Source organism: Nyctibius grandis, chromosome 4, assembly GCF_013368605.1.
Source record: "Nyctibius grandis isolate bNycGra1 chromosome 4, bNycGra1.pri, whole genome shotgun sequence".
NCBI lineage: Eukaryota > Metazoa > Chordata > Aves > Nyctibiiformes > Nyctibiidae > Nyctibius > Nyctibius grandis.
Genome location: NC_090661.1, coordinates 42,847,042 through 42,867,740, shown reverse-complemented (window position 1 = coordinate 42,867,740; position 20,699 = coordinate 42,847,042). Strand labels below are relative to the sequence as shown.

At 38.1% G+C, this 20,699-nt stretch overlaps 1 protein-coding gene across 1 annotated transcript in view; it reads right to left on the bottom strand.

The window, feature by feature from the left end:
* AKAP6 (A-kinase anchoring protein 6) overlaps positions 1-20,699 on the bottom strand; it is a 255,963-nt gene that overhangs the window by 75,243 nt on the left and 160,021 nt on the right. The window contains exon 9 of the mRNA XM_068397672.1: positions 16,218-16,338. Coding sequence (XP_068253773.1) covers positions 16,218-16,338 — 121 coding nt within the window. The remainder of the gene's footprint in view (positions 1-16,217; positions 16,339-20,699) is intronic.

Genomic DNA, 20,699 nt, shown 5'->3' with positions numbered 1-20,699 from the left:
CGTTCAGACTCACAAAAGAAGTGGATATGAATTGTAAGGTCACTGCTGACTAGTGACAAGTAGCTGAGATGCCTGAACAGATGAATTAAGGTCAAAACTTCAGAAAGATCCTCAGGACATGGAAGAGTGCCTGGTTTTGAGATTTACTCAATCAGAATCTGCTGGTGTTAAAATCTGTAGTGCTAGGGTAGCAAATTCTGGCCCTGGCAGGTTAAGTCAGCAAGCTAAAAGATACAGCTACAAAAAGAATTCAAAGATGCAGCAGTCTCTGAAGAACCTGGAAAAGGGACCATATGTTTCAGGAGGGAAGAATTTAGAATGTGCAGAGAGCAAAGCAGTATGCATGCTACTGGAAATGGTGGGTGTTCTGTGCTATTTTTAGCCTTATAAAACCATAAATATAAAAGCCTTTTCTGATAAAACCTCTACATTAAATTCACAAACAAATCCTATGCATGATCCGAATGGTCTATGCTGATTTTAATGAAACGAAATGCTTAAACCATCAGATCTCACATCACTCTAGGTCTCTCTGTTTGGAGATTACCCAGACAGTGAAGAGATGTTCAGAACACATATAGGCACCCATAAGCATAATAGCTTTTAAATGATGTGCAAGTTACTATAGTAGTATATTTCTAGTAACTGGTTTGAAGGGAAGGAAACAGGGGAAATTGGTGGAAGATACATTTTCTGGCATGAATTCATTTGGGTAAAGCGCAGGAAATATTTTTCCTCACTGTTTAAATGTTCAGAGACAAACCAGAAAATTATAGCTATCATTTAAGCATGCCTCAACACCAAGGTCGGGATTTCCTACCTGCTGGTTTACTGTGGCACTGAAGAGCACTCTCTGTGGAAACGGTTAGTCTACAGAGAGAGAATACCCTGCTGTTTAGCCACGAAATAGCTTGTGGGACACAGGGCTTTTGAAAGAGATGCAAAAAGCTCCTCACATATAGCCCACCTATCCCCCCCAGCAAGCAATTCTGCTTGCTGTTGCCTGTTGCGGTTGGCCAGCCATATTCTACCTCTCTTTTAATCTGGCTTCTAACAGGAAGAGTTAAATTTTAATTCATGTGAGCCACACAGACACATTTTCCATGAAATACACATTTTACTGCTTAACATTTTAATAGTCTGAGTAACTTTGAAATGTGCCCGGAATAGCAAAGCTCACTTATTTAGCATTTGTGCTGTTAGACAAAATACATGTATATAGATATGTATCTTACAGACAACTGAACTAAATGAAGATATGTGTCTTTAAATAACTATATTGTCTTTGCTTTGCATCTATACTAAGTTCCCAACCATGTTAATCTGCTTTTATGGAGGACTTGGTACTGTTCATTAATTTGTAGAGATACATCCAGCAATTGAATTGAGATTAAAAAAAAGGTGGGGTGTGGGTCTGTCTGCAGCTGGAGGCAGCAGGTGATCTCTTAAAGGTGAGATATTGCCCATCAGATAACTTGTGGTACATTACCTGTCCTGGAAGAGAAGTGCATTGTGCATGCGAAGGGAGCAAGATGTGCTGTTGCTTCTGTGTGAGACACAAAATCCTGTTTTCACTGATTTCAGAAATCAGGGCTCTCTGGGGATCTCTGTTGGAAGGAACGCTATTTTCATTCTTACTTACCCTTACACTCATTCACTACTTCTACCATGGTGCGGGGAAAAATGATGGAGCTGCTACAGGAGCTCTACATCACCAGGAGATTCTCCTAAAGCTCTGCAATTCTGTAATGGGGATACCCCACTTCTTTAAAGTGAAGGACCATAGCTCAGTCCCTTGAAATAGTCTTACTATTTAAGGACTGGTATCTTTTTTTTCCTCCCCTCCTCCCCTTTTTTATTTGCCCTTGGTCCTTTAACTTTTTTTTTTTTACTCACTCTCTATTGACCATGGCAAAAATCCATAGGCTTTTGCCAAGTGTGCAAAAAAAATTGTAAAAACTGTTGTTCGCCTCTGTGAAAGACTGGACTGTCCTTCTGTCAAGTGCTCTGCCTGTTTCCTGAGGGGCTCCTGGTTTCTCATCCCAGCAGCAAAGCCTTCAAAAATCAACAGATGCCACCCACAGGTAACTCAGCTTCTTTCAAGTTTTCTGCATTTAGATTAATACTCCTGTCCAGGTTTCTGTTTAGGAGTTGCTTATAGATTGCCTCTTCTTTGACATTTCTGTTTCCTATGTTTAGATTGCCATCAGCTACTCACTAGAGGAAGGGTTCCTAGTCCATATCACACAGGAATACCTCTAGAAGCCCAGGCTGATGAGCATAAAAGCCTGCAGATACCTGACAAAATATGCAGCAAAGCAGTGGCTATGTTGTTCATTCCGATCAATATGCCAAAATGTGTTTTTGACATCACAGTGAACACTGTTGCCCTGAAAAAAATTTGTAACGTCCCAGGCTTTCAGCATTTTGTTCAATGATTTTGGAGTCAGTTTACTCCAAGATTTTCTGACCATTAGCAGATCGTTTATCCACTCTGCATTACTTTCTGTGGGTGCATTGTCTCTGCTTTGCCATGTTGCCTTTTTCAGTTTTACTAGACTAACAGAATTCTGTTTTGGTGGACTGTAGGGTGATTTGTGGGGTTTTGTGCTAACTTCAATTTAACTTATAAGTGATCATCTTCAAATATGCTGTATTCAGTTAGAATCACAGCGACTTTCCTGTTTCTTACAGGTACTGTTTTAAATATTGCCTTCCAATTGAAACCAGAGCTTGTACAGACCTATGGCCATGGGTGCGTAGATTTCTAGTAAAACAACTATAATAAACTTTAACTGATGACATCTCTTATTTCAGGGGTTCCTTGTTGACTCACTGCATTTATCCACTGGTCTCATAATGATTTCATTGCACACCTGCAGTGCTTGGTTGCATCTCTCCAGTCTAATTTTGCTCCTTATCAGTGTTGCACTGCAGCTGGCTCCACAATCCAGCTGGTATCAAATTAGTCATTGATCTAATAACATAGTTGCAAATATAGCAATTGAATGCCTGGCAGCCTTCTGCATTGCCAGAACACTGAGAATCTTTAGATCTGCTTAAGTCACATTACCTGTATCTCCTTATTCATTAAAATCTTAAATTCTCAATGGTTTCAGACATTATATTTTAATTTCAAAGGTAACTGCAATATTCAATCTGTCTGGCTGGCTCTTTTTCTCAAGAACATTTTTCCTTCTACTTTTCATGTTGCCTGTTAAACTACATACGTTGCACTAAAATGCCTACATTTTCAGCCAGTCTGCATCTGCCCTGCTTCATGGGTTCTTTTGACTTACGTCTATGTGTGTGTTCTGCTGTTTCTGTTTTGGCACTTCCCTGGATAGTTCGGTCACTATTTAGAAGCATATATTAGACTGGCTTTACTCTAAAGTCTTCCCTGTGAATGGGAACTGTGTATTTCACAAGTGATCCTGAGGAAGAGACACAATTAAGAAATGTTTTATGTCTGCAGTTACACATGGGCACTCCAGTTCCTGGCACTGTACCCTATCCCCTTTTCTGTTTCTGGTATTGGTTAAGAAAACCTTTTTATAGCTTTAAATTTACTTAGAATTATTTGTACCATTCTGATCAATTCTTTTTAGAGACTAAAACATTGTTTCTATTGCCTCAAAGCAAAGCCTTTTTAGACTGGAGTTCCAGTTTTCCTGGTGCTCAGAGTTACTGCTATCTATGTCCTATGATTTTTAGGTGTTTTTTAGCAGGATAATCACAGATATTTCCCTCCTCTCTAATGTGACTGTTGTCTCAGATCTCATATGCTACATTTGGGGAAATAAGATGGAATAATTTAATATTTCTAGTCTTAAACTGGCTCTTTATTCACTCCCTTGATTGAGTCTTGAACTTTGGCGGGCCCAGGGAGTCCAGACCAATAGTCTTCATCTGCTTTGAAACCTGCTCCCTTGTGTCTAATCCTCTGGGCACCGTCAGTTAGCTACTGATCTACTGTACGTATTCTGGAGTTGATGAGGAACTGTTGTTTGGCCATATTTACAAAAAAATCATCCCATATGTTTATTAAAACTGAATCGAATATGTATCTTCATACCCATTCTAATTTTTAGTAGGCATCTTGTGAATTTTACTCTCTACTTAGCAAGGAAACTTACTGCACAAAGAGACTATAAGGCTCATACAGCATGATGGCCGTAGCATTTAACCATTACTGTTAGAAAGAGGAATGGACAGAAAGGTCCCTAGCTCAGCAGAGAGGCAAAGGTGGAAAAGAAGGGTGATATTCATCACCTGCTTTATTCTCTCTCCTTTTATTTATTTACTTATTTATTTAAACTATTGCATGTTTCAGGCTCTGGCATAAACACCTTACGTATTCTAGTAGATAGCTAACAAAAAAGAGACCATAAACTAAAAACCATAACTGAAGATTAAATCAGGTAGAAGTTCTAAGAGTAGAATTTTCTTTGACCCAAGCTGAAGAAATAAGGAAACTAAACATTTTCAGAAAGAAAGCTTTTCTATCTATTTTTTTTTTCCTGACACCTGGGAAAAAAAGGCAAAAATCTTCCACACTCACACTATGAGGCACTTGACTATTGACTTGCTGGAGAAAAATGAACCCTGACTATAAATTACATACGCTTGCTGAAAAACCAAAACAATAGATGAACTTTTGGAGACAACAAAGTGGGATTACATCACTAACTACTTCTCACCTCTGATGGTGTTTATTTGATCCCTCCACACATGATAACAAAGTAAGAGATCTTGGGAATTATTGTTCTTCCACCTGCATAGCAGACACATAGTCCTCCTTGATGAAGGCCAGCAAAAAACATGTATGTCAGTCTCAATACATCGTTCAAAAAGTCTAATGTTCCTCTTCAGAAAGTTACCACCTGAAAAACTCTAACGGCATTTCTGTATCTATCATCTCCCGTTTCTAAGAAAAATCAATGGGTAAAGCAGAGATGATCAAACTCTAGTGTAAGTCTGTCAAAATCTGGATGTATCACAGCAGGGTTTCAAACTGGAATATTGCACAGACACGACACAATGGTACTAAAAACCCCTCTTTTCATGATAACTGAGCTTCAGTGAGAGATAAAGACAAGTGAGGCTGATCTTCATAACCTCTTTATACAATCAGTGGAGAGAGAAGAGAGACAAGGTTTCTTCTGAAACTATTTCAGAGTGCTTAACTTAAGCTTCTGCTCTGAATCACCCATTAGAGGAACCTCCTCATGACAGAGGCTGGTCTACTTAGCTCCCTTAGTAGTCTAAATCAGTCTTCACAGATGACCCCATCTCCCAATGTGTTACCAGGGAAACCACAACCTCTCCACATCCTTCCCTGTAGGGTGACAGGGTGTTGCTGGTCTGCTCAGTGACACATTTGGAGTATGCCCTGCACATCTGTAACAGCACCTGTCATTCTGCAACAACAGGATGTGAAGGGTACAACTGCTGTCTTTCCCCAACAGCGTCTCTCCACAGACCCAACTTTAACATTTGCAGTTCATGATCACTGGAATTCTATAGCAACCATGTTTTCTGCAATGCTAAAATATCAGCACCCACAAGAAGTTAAGAGGAACCACAGGCGTTTCTCACTGGCCACAGGAGTTGGCTGGAGCTTACCCGAGGACCCCACTGGACCTAATGCAACCGCAACTGCAACAACTATGAATGAAATTATAGTGATTGCTTATATTACCTTGTTAGAAGGAGAAATTAGCACAAAATGCTGTAGCTATTTTTAGTGCAATATATTAAAAATGCATACATACAATGTAAAAACATCAAGTAACCTTAAGTACATAAAAAGGTTACAAATATATACAAATATTTTATATTGATATTTTATATTAATATTTTATATTGATATTTCACATATTTTCAAAACATAATACATAGCATATATTTATAAAAATAAAAATACAGATAAAATATATATACAAGTAAAAATTCAGGAGATTATAAACTGGTATACTTCACTGCAACTAATTTTTTATAATTTAGATATGTATGCATTGAATGTATTGCCACTGCAAGTTCATTGATGTTTTGTGAATTTGGGTTTCATATAGAAAACCTGCTAAAAAGGTTTTCTGTGGTCATTTGTTTTTTGTTTATTTTTTAAAAAGAAACATTACAGTATCGATTATTTATGAGGTATACTGATGAGGAGTAATTGGGAAAGAAAATAGTATTTCCTGTATTATGTTTATGAAGCAAAATGTCACGGATAAAGCACATAATTCCTACGAGTTTAGAAAGAATTACAGTTTCTCCTGGAGTACGAGGTGAAAAAATAGGAAAGTGAATTAAAAATTGGCAACTAACTTGAGGAATAGGGTAATACTATTGCCCCGAATATTTTTTGCTAATGATTTTTTTGTCTGCATCCTTCTAAAACAGCCTAATCCACCAAGCTGCTAAAAAACCAAGAACATGTCCAAACACAATTTCAAATATTATGTTGTCATTGTGTTAGCAGTCCTAATTTTATCTTACTTCAATACATCATTTGGTGAGACCAGTGGCAGGCAGCTTTAGAGCAGACACAAGCACAGGCACACTGCACAGAAGGTGGTTCGTCATAGTGTGGGGCTAAATCTGTGGGACTCCTTGAGGCAGGATGCTGTGGCTTCCCTAAGGTTATGTGGACTCAGGATTACTGGACAACCTCTTAGAAGAAAAATATCTGGAGAACTGCATAGGACATACTGTTCTCTGACATGATGGAGCCATTCTTATGTTATATCATCATTGTATAAGATCTTAAAGGTAGCACATGGTTTCACAACCCAGAACAAAGGCTGTGAAATATTAGACTAAAGGTTCTGAGATGCAGTGTGATAAAGAGAAAACAGTCCTAGCTGCTTTGATTTTTTTTTATTTTTACAGAGGGCTGATCTCCCTTATTTGGCATCATTGTATATGGGACTTTATGAGTGAATTGTGAGTGCAAATTCACAAATCACTTCATGAGATGGTTTTAGTCAGCTGATGCATATGACCTTTCATAAAATCTGCTGTAATATATTAAATATATACTTTCTATGACAAGGTGACCCTCTTAGTAGATGAGGGGAGGGCTGTGGATGTAGTCTATCTAGACTTCAGTAAGGCATTCGACACTGTCTCCCACAGCATCCTCCTAGACAAACTGGCTGCCCGGGGCTTGGATGGGTGGACTCTTCGATGGGTTAAAAACTGGCTGGATGGCTGAGCCCAGAGAGTGGTGGTGAATGGGGCAAAGTCCAACTGCTGGCCGGTCACTAGCAGTGTTCCCCAGGGCTCAGTTCTGGGGCCGGTGCTGTTCAATATCTTTATAGATGATCTAGATGTAGGGATTGAGTGCACCCTCAGTAAATTTGCAGACGACACCAAGCTGGGTGGGAGTGTCCATCTGCTGGAGGGTAGGAAGGCCCTACAGAGGGATCTGGACAGGTTAGATAGATGGGCCAAGACCAACGGCATGAGGTTCAACAAGAACAAGTGCTGGGTCTTATACTTCAGCCACAACAACCCCATGCAGCTCTACAGGCTGGGGGAAGAGTGGTTAGAAAGCGGCCCGGCGGAAAGAGACCTGGGGGTACTGATTGACAGCTGGCTAAACATGAGCCAGCAGTGTGCCCAGGTGGCCAAGAAGACCAATGGCATCCTGGCCTCTATTAGGAACAGTGTAGCCAGCCGGTCTAGGGAAGTGATCGTCCCTCTGTACTCGGCACTGGTGAGGCCGCACCTTGAGTACTGTGTCCAGTTCTGGGCCCCGCACTTCAAGAAAGATGTTGAGGTGTTGGAGCGAGTCCAGAGGAGGGCGACCAAGCTGGTGAAGGGTCTGGAGGGTCTGACCTATGAGGAACGGCTGAGGGAGCTGGGGTTGTTTAGCCTGGAGAAGAGGAGGATCCGAGGTGACCTTATTGCAGTCTACAACTACCTGAAGGGAGGTTGTAGTGAAGTGGGAGTCGGCCTCTTCTCCCAGGCAACTAGCGATAGGACAAGCCTCAAGCCTTGCCAGGGGAGGTTCAGGTTGGACATTAGGAAGCATTTCTTCTCAGAAAGGGTCGTTAGACATTGGAACGGGCTGCCCAGGGAGGTGGTGGAGTCACCATCTCTGGATGTGTTTAAGAAAAGACTGGACATGGCACTTAGTGCCATGGTCTAGTTGACAGGGTGGTGTCAGGGCAACGGTTGGACTCGATGATCCCTGAGGTCTCTTCCAACCTGGTTGATTCTGTGATTCTGTGAATACTAGCCTCAGAGTGGGCAGCTCCTAGGGCTCTGCACTTCTTACATGTGGTCTGCATGTGATGCAGTGTGTCAGGAAACAAGAAAATACAGATAACCTAAACACCTTTAGATGAATGGGTAAAGTTTTGAAAGGCTGTGCTAAGAACAATGTAAATCAGAACATGCCCATGTTTTGGAGCCTCATATGGCCTCTTTACTCTGTTCAGGGCATCAAAGTACATTGCTAGCACCGGTATTGTTGTCCCTGGTGTTTGAGTGCACATATAACAGCACAAGTATAACGCCTTTTCTTAGGGACTCTTGGTCCAAAGATTAGGCCAGAGTGCTGCTATACTTCAGCTATTCTTACTTGTTCTTTAGAGAATGAGAGTAATTTAGTGTACCTGAGACTAATGTTGAGCCCTTTCTACCTTGTTTGGACACTAGGCAGTCCTAGCATATAGAAAGCAATGAAGGTTGTAATTTTCATCAACCTTTGGGGTGAATTAAGGTGCCATTTCCATTTTTTAAAAACTAAGAATGCTTGATGAACAGGGAATGGCTGTGGGTAATTTACTGCAAGACATATGCACTCAAACTGCCACAGCTGAGTGTGCCAGACCATTGCTTCAGTGCAGAGTATTTGACAATGCTTTAAGGTCTTGCTGCTTGGGACCTTATCCTACCATTTTATACCAGCAAGGGCACAAAGACAGACCATGTGGAGTTGACTAAGATGCTTGACGTGATGTCTGTAAATTGTCCACGTTTTGCAGCTGTAGTAAGGAATGGTGATGACAGCTATGTGGTACACATTTACTTTTGTTTGAAGTCGAATGCCTCTTTCATTCTAGACACACTGCTTTAATCTCCCAAAAGCTGTGCTGGCTTTTGCTACAAGCTCAGTAAATACTGCTTTTCTGCAATGTGAAGTTCATCTTCAATATCACGCTGGGAAGAAATGGGAGAAACCCACTTACTCTTGTGAAATGCATGAAGCCACTTGCGGAAATACAGGGAGTCTGCTCCATAGAAATTACAACACTGCCTTTAAAAAATGCATGTTTACATTTGAAATATATTATGGAAGCAACCAAGAAAATATAAAAATATTTTTCGTATTCTTTCTTTATCCATTCTCTAGACTTACTTTGTAATCCTGTAGACATAGTAATCAATGTTTTCCTGTTGTAATTACATAAGACATTAAAACTTAACATTTATCGGCTTTAAGAGTTTTTGCCAACAATAATTTTATTTTCTGCTTTTTAAAATATAAAATTTGCCAGAAGAAGCAAGCAATTTAATCATATTACAAAGTTAAACATATGGACCACTGAAAAACGAGCTGGTTGTTATAGTATGTGTCACAAAGGAGTTTTCACTCTGTTCTCCAGTGCAACTGAAGTGAAAATAATGATGTAGAAAAAGTTAACCAATTTCAGCACGCCCTGCAGTAAGAGACTAGGAAACTTTGCTGTGTCAGGTCCTGAATTCATTTAGGTGATGTTCTAATAGCAGTCAGGTTTTCACTGATGCTTGGGGTATCAGGCATTTTTGAGACCTCTCATATAAAACAGTTGATTTTCCTACCGAGTGTGGAAAGTCATAGAGGTTCTTAATCTGCTGAGGAAAAAAAAATAAACCTGCCTAGCACATGGAAATTACTGAACTTCGTGAAGAACAGTAACTGAAGTCAAGAGTTTTCTGCAAAACAGCTCAGTCATGTTACTATGCCTGAGAGTTAAAAGCACACTACAATGTCAAAGACAAAGAATAACTTCCATTGAGGCGTGTGTCAATCCATGTATGTAGGCATAAGTAAGTGCTGTACCTATTGCTAATGAATATCTCCATTGATATTATTCAGCAGAATAATCTTCCTCTTTTTTTTTTAAAAAAAAAGTGTTACATATGCTTTGTCAGATAAAATAAAAGCTTTCACTTTGGGACATAATTTGCTAATAGCATTAAAGTCATATTTCAAAAAGGTGGTGATTTTTGCAAGGTAGCCTAAAAGTTTATTAGCAAACTATAATGACTATTCTGATTGCAATTAAAAAGCCCTCCCAAATGGGTCAACACACCTAAGTGCTATCTGCAGTCATTTAGATTTTAACATCACGGTTATTACTTATTATCAGGCTGCACAATGAGATATTGATTACTTTTAACCTTTAGATGTAAGAATTCAGGAAAAGTCAAGGTAGTAGCACAGTCTGGTAAACTTATGGCCTTTAGTGGAATTCTAATGATTTCTATTGTCAAGGCAAATATGAAATTAGTTTATTCTCTTGGCTCATACAGAAATGATGATATATCTAAAAATACTGCATGCATAGCAGATTTGTAGTTACTACCTACAAGGGGCTCAATCCTGTAGTGTGCTGAGAGCTTCCTCTGAAGTGATGATCATCATCTTCTCCCACTGACTGTTTTAGCAGCTCTGTGCAGGCACTGACAGATTACCAGACAGACAGAAGGCATCCTGGATCGTGTGGAGTAGGCAGTGTAGGAGCAAAAATCTTCACATTTCCTAGTTTATAACCAATCCCCTAAGCATATTGTCCAAATATATCACTCTACAGGCTGTTAATCTTTTAATAAGTTTTCTTTATACGGAAAATCTGCTTGAAATAAAGACAACTACAATGTGGCTTCAGTAGGTATGCAGGACTCGTTTTAAACGGAACAAAGTAATCCAATTAAACTAATCTGGTTTACAAGTTAAAATGATACGAAGTACATTAATTGATCCTTATAGGCTGCTGCTATTTGAGCCCTCTCTGTGCAGCATTTGGAACCTCTTTGCACATTTGTATCCTCTAACAGCAGAGAACTCAGTGCTCCAGTTCAGGAGAATTATGGGCAAGAGAAACATATAACTGTTATGTGTTAGATTAATTTGCAGAACACTTGGCATTATTATTGCCAAGTAGTCAAATTGTTCCAAGTTGTTCCGGAAGGTTGTTATTAATAGTATGTTTTCTAAGGAAAGTTCTGTCTACTTTTGGAACTGCATTTCTGTTGCCAAGGAAACTCCTTGAAGCACAGCATTCTAGGAGCACACTGCTGCTTTTGTTTGCCAGGATCCTATTCATATCATCTAAGTAAGCACTTTACATACTTCAGCCTCCAGTTTCAAATGTTTAAGTTTTTATGTATTTATATTACCGCGTTAAATACAGTTTGTGCTTCTTTTTAAACTTGGGGACTCTTGTAAGATTATTTTAACAGTTGCATTAAATGACAGGGTTTGGGCTTTTTTTTTTCACAAGTTTCCAATAAATTAGTTTTAATTTGAATAATAGCTCCATAGGTTATAGCACTAGTCCTTAAGTGTTAATTATCTTTTCACTCTGAAATTAATGTAGTCATTTCCTACTGACTCCTCTACACCATTATTGAAGTGCTGAGGAAAACATGTCATTGAGTTCTGAGCCAGAACTGTTGTTGTGATTAATCCCGGTCACATGGCCGATCTCTGCCAAAAGGAGATCACTGAAAAAAGGTGACAAAGACAGTGATTTCCTGTCAGCAAAGAGTACGACAGGGCTGTCTAGAAGTGATGCAAATGAGGGAAACTTTCACCACGGTTTGTTTGATCCACTCAGGGCCACAGCAGAGTGAGCCGTGGAGAGAGGCACCACGGAGCAGCAGCGCACCCAGAGGAGAACGGGGACTGCACCTTCCGAGCAGGGAGAGCTTCCAGCAGGGAAACAAACACTGCCGGGAGACTTTTTTTTTTTCCCCTCAACATTTTTTTGAAAGGTATCCTTAGCTTCTGACGAGTATTTTCATGTTATTTAATACAGTGAACCTCTTCCCTTCGGTGAAATAGTTTAGCAGTTAACTTGTTCAAAAGCCGTGTCAACTAAATGTTTTCAAAATCTTTGTGCTACTACATAAGGTTTTTTTCCATCTATCATGACCTTCGTTGCTGGACTTACTAGTAAAAGATTTACGGCTTATGCAATTTATATTAAAAACACCATACATGTAATCAGACAGAAAAATATCATTTCTTTTATTTGATAGTTAAAAATGTTTAGTTAATTTTATTCTGAACATACCAACAATTTCAACAATCTTACTGTACTTATTGAAATGGGGTTTTAATCTAAGACAATTAAGTTTTGCAATTAATCTTCTGAGGGAAATTGAAAGAATTATCATTAACTTTTCTGCCTAGTATACTCATTTCTAATCCCCACAGCTCCAGTAAATACTGATTTGCTTCATTTTTGAACATTCAAGGTACAGAATTACTCAAGTTCCCACTAAAGGGCTAATTAGCAGAGTTTAAATTCTTTGGGTTTGATCCTCCAGTAATGGCATATGAATACAGCTGAAGTCAATGCAAGTTCTGTGTACTTAGAGCTTAAGAGATCAGGCTCACATGCAGTAGATTAAAATGAAATAAACATGATACATTTGGCATTAAACTGAGCTATTACAGCAGTACAAAGAGGCGAGAGTCCAAAAACATGGAAATGTTCCTTCTAATTTTTTCTTAGTTAATAGATAAAGCATTAGAGGACAAATAAACTGTCGTCATTCATTCTGTGACTGCCCTTTTATCAAACACTAGTTGATTTTCAAAATCGTTAGCTAGTTTAAGACTGTAAAGCTGAAATCATCTAGGGCTATGAGGGAGCATAGTGAGGAAGAATAGTTTTCTCTTTTTGTAAATCTTTGCACTAAAATCTCAGAAATCTAGAGGAAGTCATACATACATATTCAGAGTTAAAAAAAAATATGGCTGTACTGCTCCTATTATATTAAGGGCAAAATAAAACTTAGTTGAAGAGAGATAATAAGGATCCTAATAAAAACTGTGAAGCTCCTGGAATATTACAAAACAAAATTAAGCTGAGAGTTGACTTAAATTTGTATTAAATCTGAAAACAGAGTACTGGGAAAACAGTCTAACCATGAAAATACACTTTATTTTCCCATATGCAATTTTAGCATTTATATATTACGTTATGCTGCTTTAATGTATGCTTTTCCCTTCCAGTTTACCTGTTTTATCATTGCTCCTTCCCATTCATAGACTCCTCAGGGGCAATGATTACTGTTGGTAATAGTGATACCACAGCGGGTTCCCCGGCAGAGGCGGCTTGCTGAGTTGGCTCAGAGGTGCAATTACTTGTGAGCTCAATAACTGAGAAGAGGGATCTGAGGGTTTAGGAGAATCCACCAAAATGCAGAGAGTGCAATTAGCAGGTTCACATTTGAAGCTGTAACTGATAAAGAATAACTAAAGCAAGACCTGTGTTTTCATAACACCCCACGTCATTGAGGAATTCTGGTAATAATAGCTGCCTGAATGTCTCTTTACAGATTTCTCTCCCTACAGACCAGAATGGCTGTGTTCTCTATGAAGCAGTGCTCCTGCCCTTTAGCTGTGAGCACTAGACCATCCACAACTCTGTATGAGCCTCCAAATAAAAAGGATGTCACTATTGATTAGAAGAGAGGTTTACTAGGCTAGTTTTATAAAACTATTAATACCGTTTTTGAGGGTGTGATTCATTGTTACGCGAATCTCTGAAATTAAGGATGATAAAGACCTAGTTAAAGACCTAGTGATTTATCTGATCTTTCCTTCTACTGCAGAATTGTTCCCTCAATTACATTTGCTAATGTTTTCTTTTGTCTACTTTTAAATGTCTGAAATTATGGGGCTTTCAACACTTCTTTGGGAGGTGGTGGGTTGTGGTTTTTTTTGAAAGGCTAATAGATCTTAATGCTGTGCACTCAAGCTTTTTACACTACCTGCAAATACACCTCCTGCTCCTTAGTGATCTCTTAACCAAGCTCCACATTTCTAGTTAAGCCTTTCCTTCAGTCCTTAACAATTTGCTTGCTGCTTTCACTAGAAAGCTATATGCAGAGAATGTTCACTGCGGGAGGGCAGGCAGTCTGTTTCTAGCCTCCTTCAAGTGGTTTTGCAGTGACCAGATAGGTACTTTTGAGATGGGAGCTCTATTAATTAGCAAATGACCTCCCTGTGGAAACTGCAGGACAAATGAGCTGCCTGTGCTTTGGAAGCAGTGCTGGTTTGTCTGTGCTGCACAGACCCAGCTACACTCTCTGGCACAAACTCTCTGCTTTCAGAAATGTCATGGCTATCATAATACAGAATTTCATAATAAGAAACTATTACTTCCCATTTTGAATATACAATATTCCTCATTTTGCCACCATACAGTACTGCAAACTAATTCTTAAATTACTGCCCTCTTTTATTCTTCTCACCATGCATTATTATCCCAGCCTTACCATCTATAATTATTTTTAATGTTTAAATTTGGATATGGGAAACGGAAGTATCCTAAATAGCACCTACAGTACTTGGGCTGGCTGCTTAAGCTTTGCTCCTTTTCATATTGATGGATGGATTGTTTCCTTAAAATTTATGTTTATTATGTTTATTGATATTTTTAGTATAGGACTAAAACTAGCGGTTAGTTTAGGCATAGTACAAGCTGGTTTTATATGGACAGGCACTACCAAAACACCTTTTTTAGATTCGCAAGAAACTTTTTACCCATTTCTGACATTGTTTATTTCTGAGCCTAGCCACGGCCAGGACTGTTAATGTGTGATTAAGTCTGATTAAGTATTTAGAAAGTTAGGAAAAAGTCATTAGCAAAAATAAGAAATGATTGTCAAAGCAAGAAATGGAGGCCACTGAACTAAATTCACTTGCAGCCTAAAATAGTTTGGATCTGAACCATATTTCCATTTATAAACATATTTCAATTCATGTGACAACCCTTTCTCACTGGATATTTTAAATAAAAGGACAAAAATTAGAAAGAATAAAATGCATGAAGACCATCAAGAAATTAGGATGCCAAAGCAAGAAAAAAGATTATATTTGAGAAATTATCAAATCAAATCATGCAATCACAGAAGAAAGAAAACAACTTCTATTTGACCTTGAATGTACCATTTATTCGATAAGAAATAAAAAAAAGCTAGAGGGTAGTTGTTTCTTGTCATTATACTGTTGCTGATTCTGTGGTTAGTTATTAATTTTATTTTTTATGATTCACAATCTGCTCTTTGAAATATGCCATATGCTCAAAGCAATTCAAGGATGACAACTGTCAGAATTACTCCAATAAAAATTGCCTAAATGAGGAAGATTTACTGCAGCCTGATATTTCTGTCGAAAGCCCCTCCTTTCTTTCCCCCAACACCCCTCAGACCCGTAGACTACAGCTGCTCAGACACACAGTGAAGCCTGAATCAATTTTAGGATCAAATCACACGTTTTGGGGAACTTCTTAAAAGTACTGTCTATCTAAAAGAAGTGATGAAGCTTCTGGGCTAAGGCTGCTATGACAAATAAGAGAAACCATGTGTGTGTGTATATATACATATATATATATATATATATGGGTATATATGTAAGATGGAGACCCTATAATCAATATGCAAGTTCAAAATCATTTTGCTGAAATCACAAGCAAGTGTGATGACTGAATATGACAACGTCTGCTTTATGTATAACTAATAAAAATTAAATTGTAAGAGTCTTGTATCCTGGCAGCAGCAAACGAAAATCAAGGCAAATTTCTTTCTTCCCAGATGAGGTCTGAAAGGTGGATAAAACTCCAGCTGAATGCTCCAATCAAAACACATTTTGTTAAATGCTACCATTTCATTTTTTTCCTTCATTTTGTTTCAGTCTATTTATTAATGCAGTTTCATTTATTTCTATTCATCTTGAAGACAAATCTTTGTCCTTCTATAGAATTACACCAAATAGAATGTGATAAAGGGAACTTTCTTGCAATTATGATGTCGATGCAGCCTGTCAGCGCACAGGGGATGGAAATGAGGTTGGGGACAGGGAAGGGAATTCTAATAGACACCATGATACATACAATGAACGCAGCGATATCCTGTGAGAGAAAGACTTGTCAAGCTAATCAGATCTTCTATAGCTAGGTAAAGGCAGTAACGGTAGCGCTAACCTTGTAAAGATGCTGCTGCTGCTCCTCTGACATCATCAGGTCATGGCTGTCCATCACAATGGATTCCATGTCAATCAGCCAATCCCAGAGCTCCTGGTATTCTGAATCAAAGTCCAAAAGGCTGTAGATAAGGAACAAAATGTATTATGCATAAATACTGTGTAGTTGTTAAAATCTTGTATTAGAATAATATATTCTTGAAAACTCATGATGTTCCTAGTTATATTTCTAAAGAGACATTCTGTATTTATACAGAGTGGATGAAAGTGAAAACTGAAATCCAATTTAACCAGTGCCATGACCTAAATTCAGCGGCTGATGCCAAATCCTGACAACTGCTGGCATACTGCATTTGCTTCAAAAATTTTGAAATAGAAATCCCCCATAGATGGTGGTGTTTAATGGTTTTTAAAGTGCTGACTTTATATTGAGCAAACTTTGCAACAATCATATTGATATAATTCATATAAAAATATCACTTTCATCAAAAAATGACTCAATCCGTTCAGCCATCCCTCTGCTGTCTATCTGCCTATCTCTGTAAATATCCTACATTTATTTTCATGGATGAGTAGCTAGCATTTCAACTTAACGCCTTAAGATAGGCTTGAGTGGATATGGTAAGCCAGTGAGAACTAAGGCCAGATACAGTATTAGACAGGTGTTCCCTACAGACATGTAAGAAACAAAGGTAAGGACAGGAAGTCAAAACAATGAATCCTTGAATAGCCAGCAATCATTAAAATTCAAAGGAGGATCACTACGGTTTTCAACAAAATAAATCATTAGAATAAGGAGCTTAAAAGGATTAATGTGATTCTCTATTGAAAGCCTAGTGAATAAGTAAAGCATAGACTCTTCTAAAACACTGTGATACAAGACAGAAGGTACATGATGAAAAACTGCACATTTGTCAAAAAGATACTCCTTGAAAAGGGATCTTCAGACTTGCAAAATTGGAGATAACAAAAGCCTTGTTAGTAGTATCAAAAAAACCCCATATTGATCAAACAATAGTGCATGTTCCACTAAAGCTAATTTCTCCAATTATTAACTTTTTTAGCAACCCCATTAAAAAAATCAGCAGTATTTCAACAGAGAGACAATAAACTAAACATGTTTTTAATGTTATTAATACTATCACAATTTCAGTTGTTATTAACTAGAGTACCATATCATGGTAATTTCGAAAGCTGACAGATAAAGTTGTGACAAGTAGAACTGTCTTTCTGCAAGAAGGCAGGAAAGAGGGAAGAAAGCATTTGCCTTCTGTGGTATTATTTTCAATGAGTTGACAACAAAGGAAGTCTTGTATAATGCACAAGTGTTGATTCCTGCTTCTGAAGGAACTCTCTAGTTTAATCCACTGTACTTAGTATACTTTTACTCAGTGATTTATGAGGTGCACTTACTTAAAATTGCCTGCTTCCCTGAGAAGTTAAGCAATGATGCTATTATAAAGAAGAGCAAGCATAAAAGGGCAAGTTTCTATTGTTGAAATATAATAGTTTCATTTGGAGTTCATGGCTTTTCTCCTGTTTCAGGAGGTATTTGACTCAGATGCCATTTTGAAACTAAAATAAAACTAAACTTCATTTTGAATGGTATATTTGCATTGATACTGAATCTTTATCCCTTCCTCAGAAAGCAGTACAACTGTTCTGTATCTTCAGTATCAACTGCTCCTTTTTTTCCCTTCTGTCTTATCCAAATATTATCCAAAGTCATAAAACTGACAGGCAGTTATTAAAACATATATTTTATGATATAAGAGGCTAGATTTCATCTCATAAATCAGTACAGATTCAGTTGGAATTGGATGGTTGGTACTAGTGAAAAATCTAAATTAAGATATGAAGATGACAGGAAGCAAAGCCTACATCCAACATTCATGACCTGCTGCTGCCAGAGTGGGATAGGATGCCTTTGGAAACTGCACCAGGAAGGGGACAGGAATTTTACTATAATAGGCAGAAGATGCGCTGGATCCAAACACCTGCTTTGCATTTATAGAACCACATCTTAGTTACAGTCCAAATTGCTTCATTTATTGGTATGATAGAATGAATCGATTCTTTAAGGACACACAAAAGGACTTTTCCTTGACCTTTATAAAACCCAGTTAAGCACTAGGAAACAGCTGAACATTAGCTAGCTGATTTCTAGCTAAAGTTGAAAACGAAGAGTGAGAGGAACAGGATTCACTGGGAAAAGCCCAGGAAGGGAGGCAAGATGTAATGGGGAATTTTTTCCCCCATAGTTTACACACTGTGCCTATTCTCTTTTTTTTTTTTTGTTTTCTGCTGTAAACTAAAGTCATCTGAGAGCATTTTTAAGCAAACTGTCTATGGCAATTATTTGCCTGAGCCTGAAGATAGTGAAGTCAGCCTACAAAGCATCATCAATATTTTTTTAAAATTTGATTGCAATATTTTTAATAGTTATAAAATAACTCTGATATTAAAAAAAAGGCTTTGTTTGTAAAATTAATGCTTCACATTTAAATGGATGGATCTACTGATTACAATTAAATTACTATTTGGAAGAGGATGTAAGTTACTAAGCCACTAAAAAGATATTCAGAAAATTGTAGGATCAGTGACAGGTTAAGATTAAAATGTACCTGTCAGTATTTCTGTGGTATATTGAATATTTCTTTTTTATTCAGAATCTATTTTTTTCTGGGCTTAGCAGATCTTTTTTTCATATTGCCACAGGCAGAATCAGGGAAAGCATAACTTCTGAAATACTGATGTGTGTTACAGATGCAAGAACTACAGAAAAGGTCTAATTTTGGTTGATTATCCAAATCCACCAATTGCTAAAAAAAGAATAAATTAGGTCATCTGTTTATTGCAAAAAAATATTCCTCTATTAAAAGTACCCAAACATTGCCAACAAGAATGCTATAATATTAGTTAAAGGACAGGTAACTATAGCTTCTTTAATACGAGTTTGTTGGTTAATAAGCTAAAATCATTAGCTACATAATAACTAAAATGACATTAAGAAGTATATTTTGTCTTGGTAAACAGGGAATCAGACATGCAGAGTTGCATGTCTAATCCCTTGAACCCTAAACATATTTCTTAAAATGTGGACATCAATTTATTATTTTGAATGAAAATTCATGAGCACATTTCTCATGAGAAAACCAGTTCGTCTGTGGCATTAATAAATAAAAAGGGATGTGAAGCTATTTCCATCAGCCTTTTTCCCCATGTTTAACACACACTTCCAGTTTGTATTATTTCTTTGATGGCATAACTCACATGGTATTTAGAAGTACTCTAAACACACTGGTATGCCTACCAAAAAAATTCAGACAGACAAAAAGTTCTTCCAAGTTTCTGGATCATCATTTTTTGAAACTCCTTTCACATGTTTTTATTAGGAGGATATAGGAGCAATGAGAGTTTTGACATTAACAGCTTTAAAATTGCCCTATATTCTGTGCATACTTGAAGCCCCCTCTAATGCATTTATCTCAAAGCCTCATCCATGAAGGCCCAATACTAGGTGACAACAGGATCCCAAGATCTGTCCTTCATGTTTGTGCAATGGTGCTGTAAATGTCGTATCCGTATCTCCCAATAGCACCTGTATAAACTCCTCCCCAGTTTTGAGGGGATGCAATATTTCCAGCCAGATTTGCTATAACGTTTTGCAGCTGCTCTCAACTACTCTTGGTTACCTCTTGCTGCCTGGCTAGCTGGTGTTCTCCTGCAGTGGATATTCATTCTCTTCTCTTTCATTATCACTCTAGCCATTTCCATGCAGATACATGTAAACCTTTTCTATCGCTGTTGTAACATGATTGCTGTTCTGCTGGAAATCTCCTGTTCTTTACACACCCAGTAGCATCACCCTATTCTACAGATACTACCTTATACCTATCTCAGTTTAGCTATTTCCTACAAAAAGCCACCTTCCAAATCTTTCCCCCCACTATATAAGTAATTCTCCACCTACAATAATTCTAGTTCTCCCTGTAGACACTCCTCTTTCTCCTGGGTCAAGCTTCCACAACAGCTAATAGATAGATACCACAATTTTCCCAGTTATGCAAATGGCCCCTTCCCTGTAGAGATCTCAGTCTCTAACGAGGTCATCCTACTGTTGAATTTCTGTCCACAGTTTTTTTTTGCCCACAGTTTTCATGCAGTAAGGGAATGTTGTATCAACTGTATTTTCAAAAAGCTGAAAGGCATTTTTATTGTGTTCAATACAATACCTCAGACTGGTTCAACTGGAAGTTTTCCATCTGAATTCAGCTGACCCTATTTTCTATAATGGCTGAACACATGGTATTGTATTTGTCTCCCTCTGGTCCTCTGGCCCCTTAAGCCACTGTTGAGCCTCTAAGGGCTGGGATGGCCATAGGGGCCCAGAAACGTGGCCACAGTACGGAAAAGGTAGGGAACACAGTAGATTACCATTCCCAGTAATAAGCATGTAATTTCGTGTGCAAACAAGTGCATT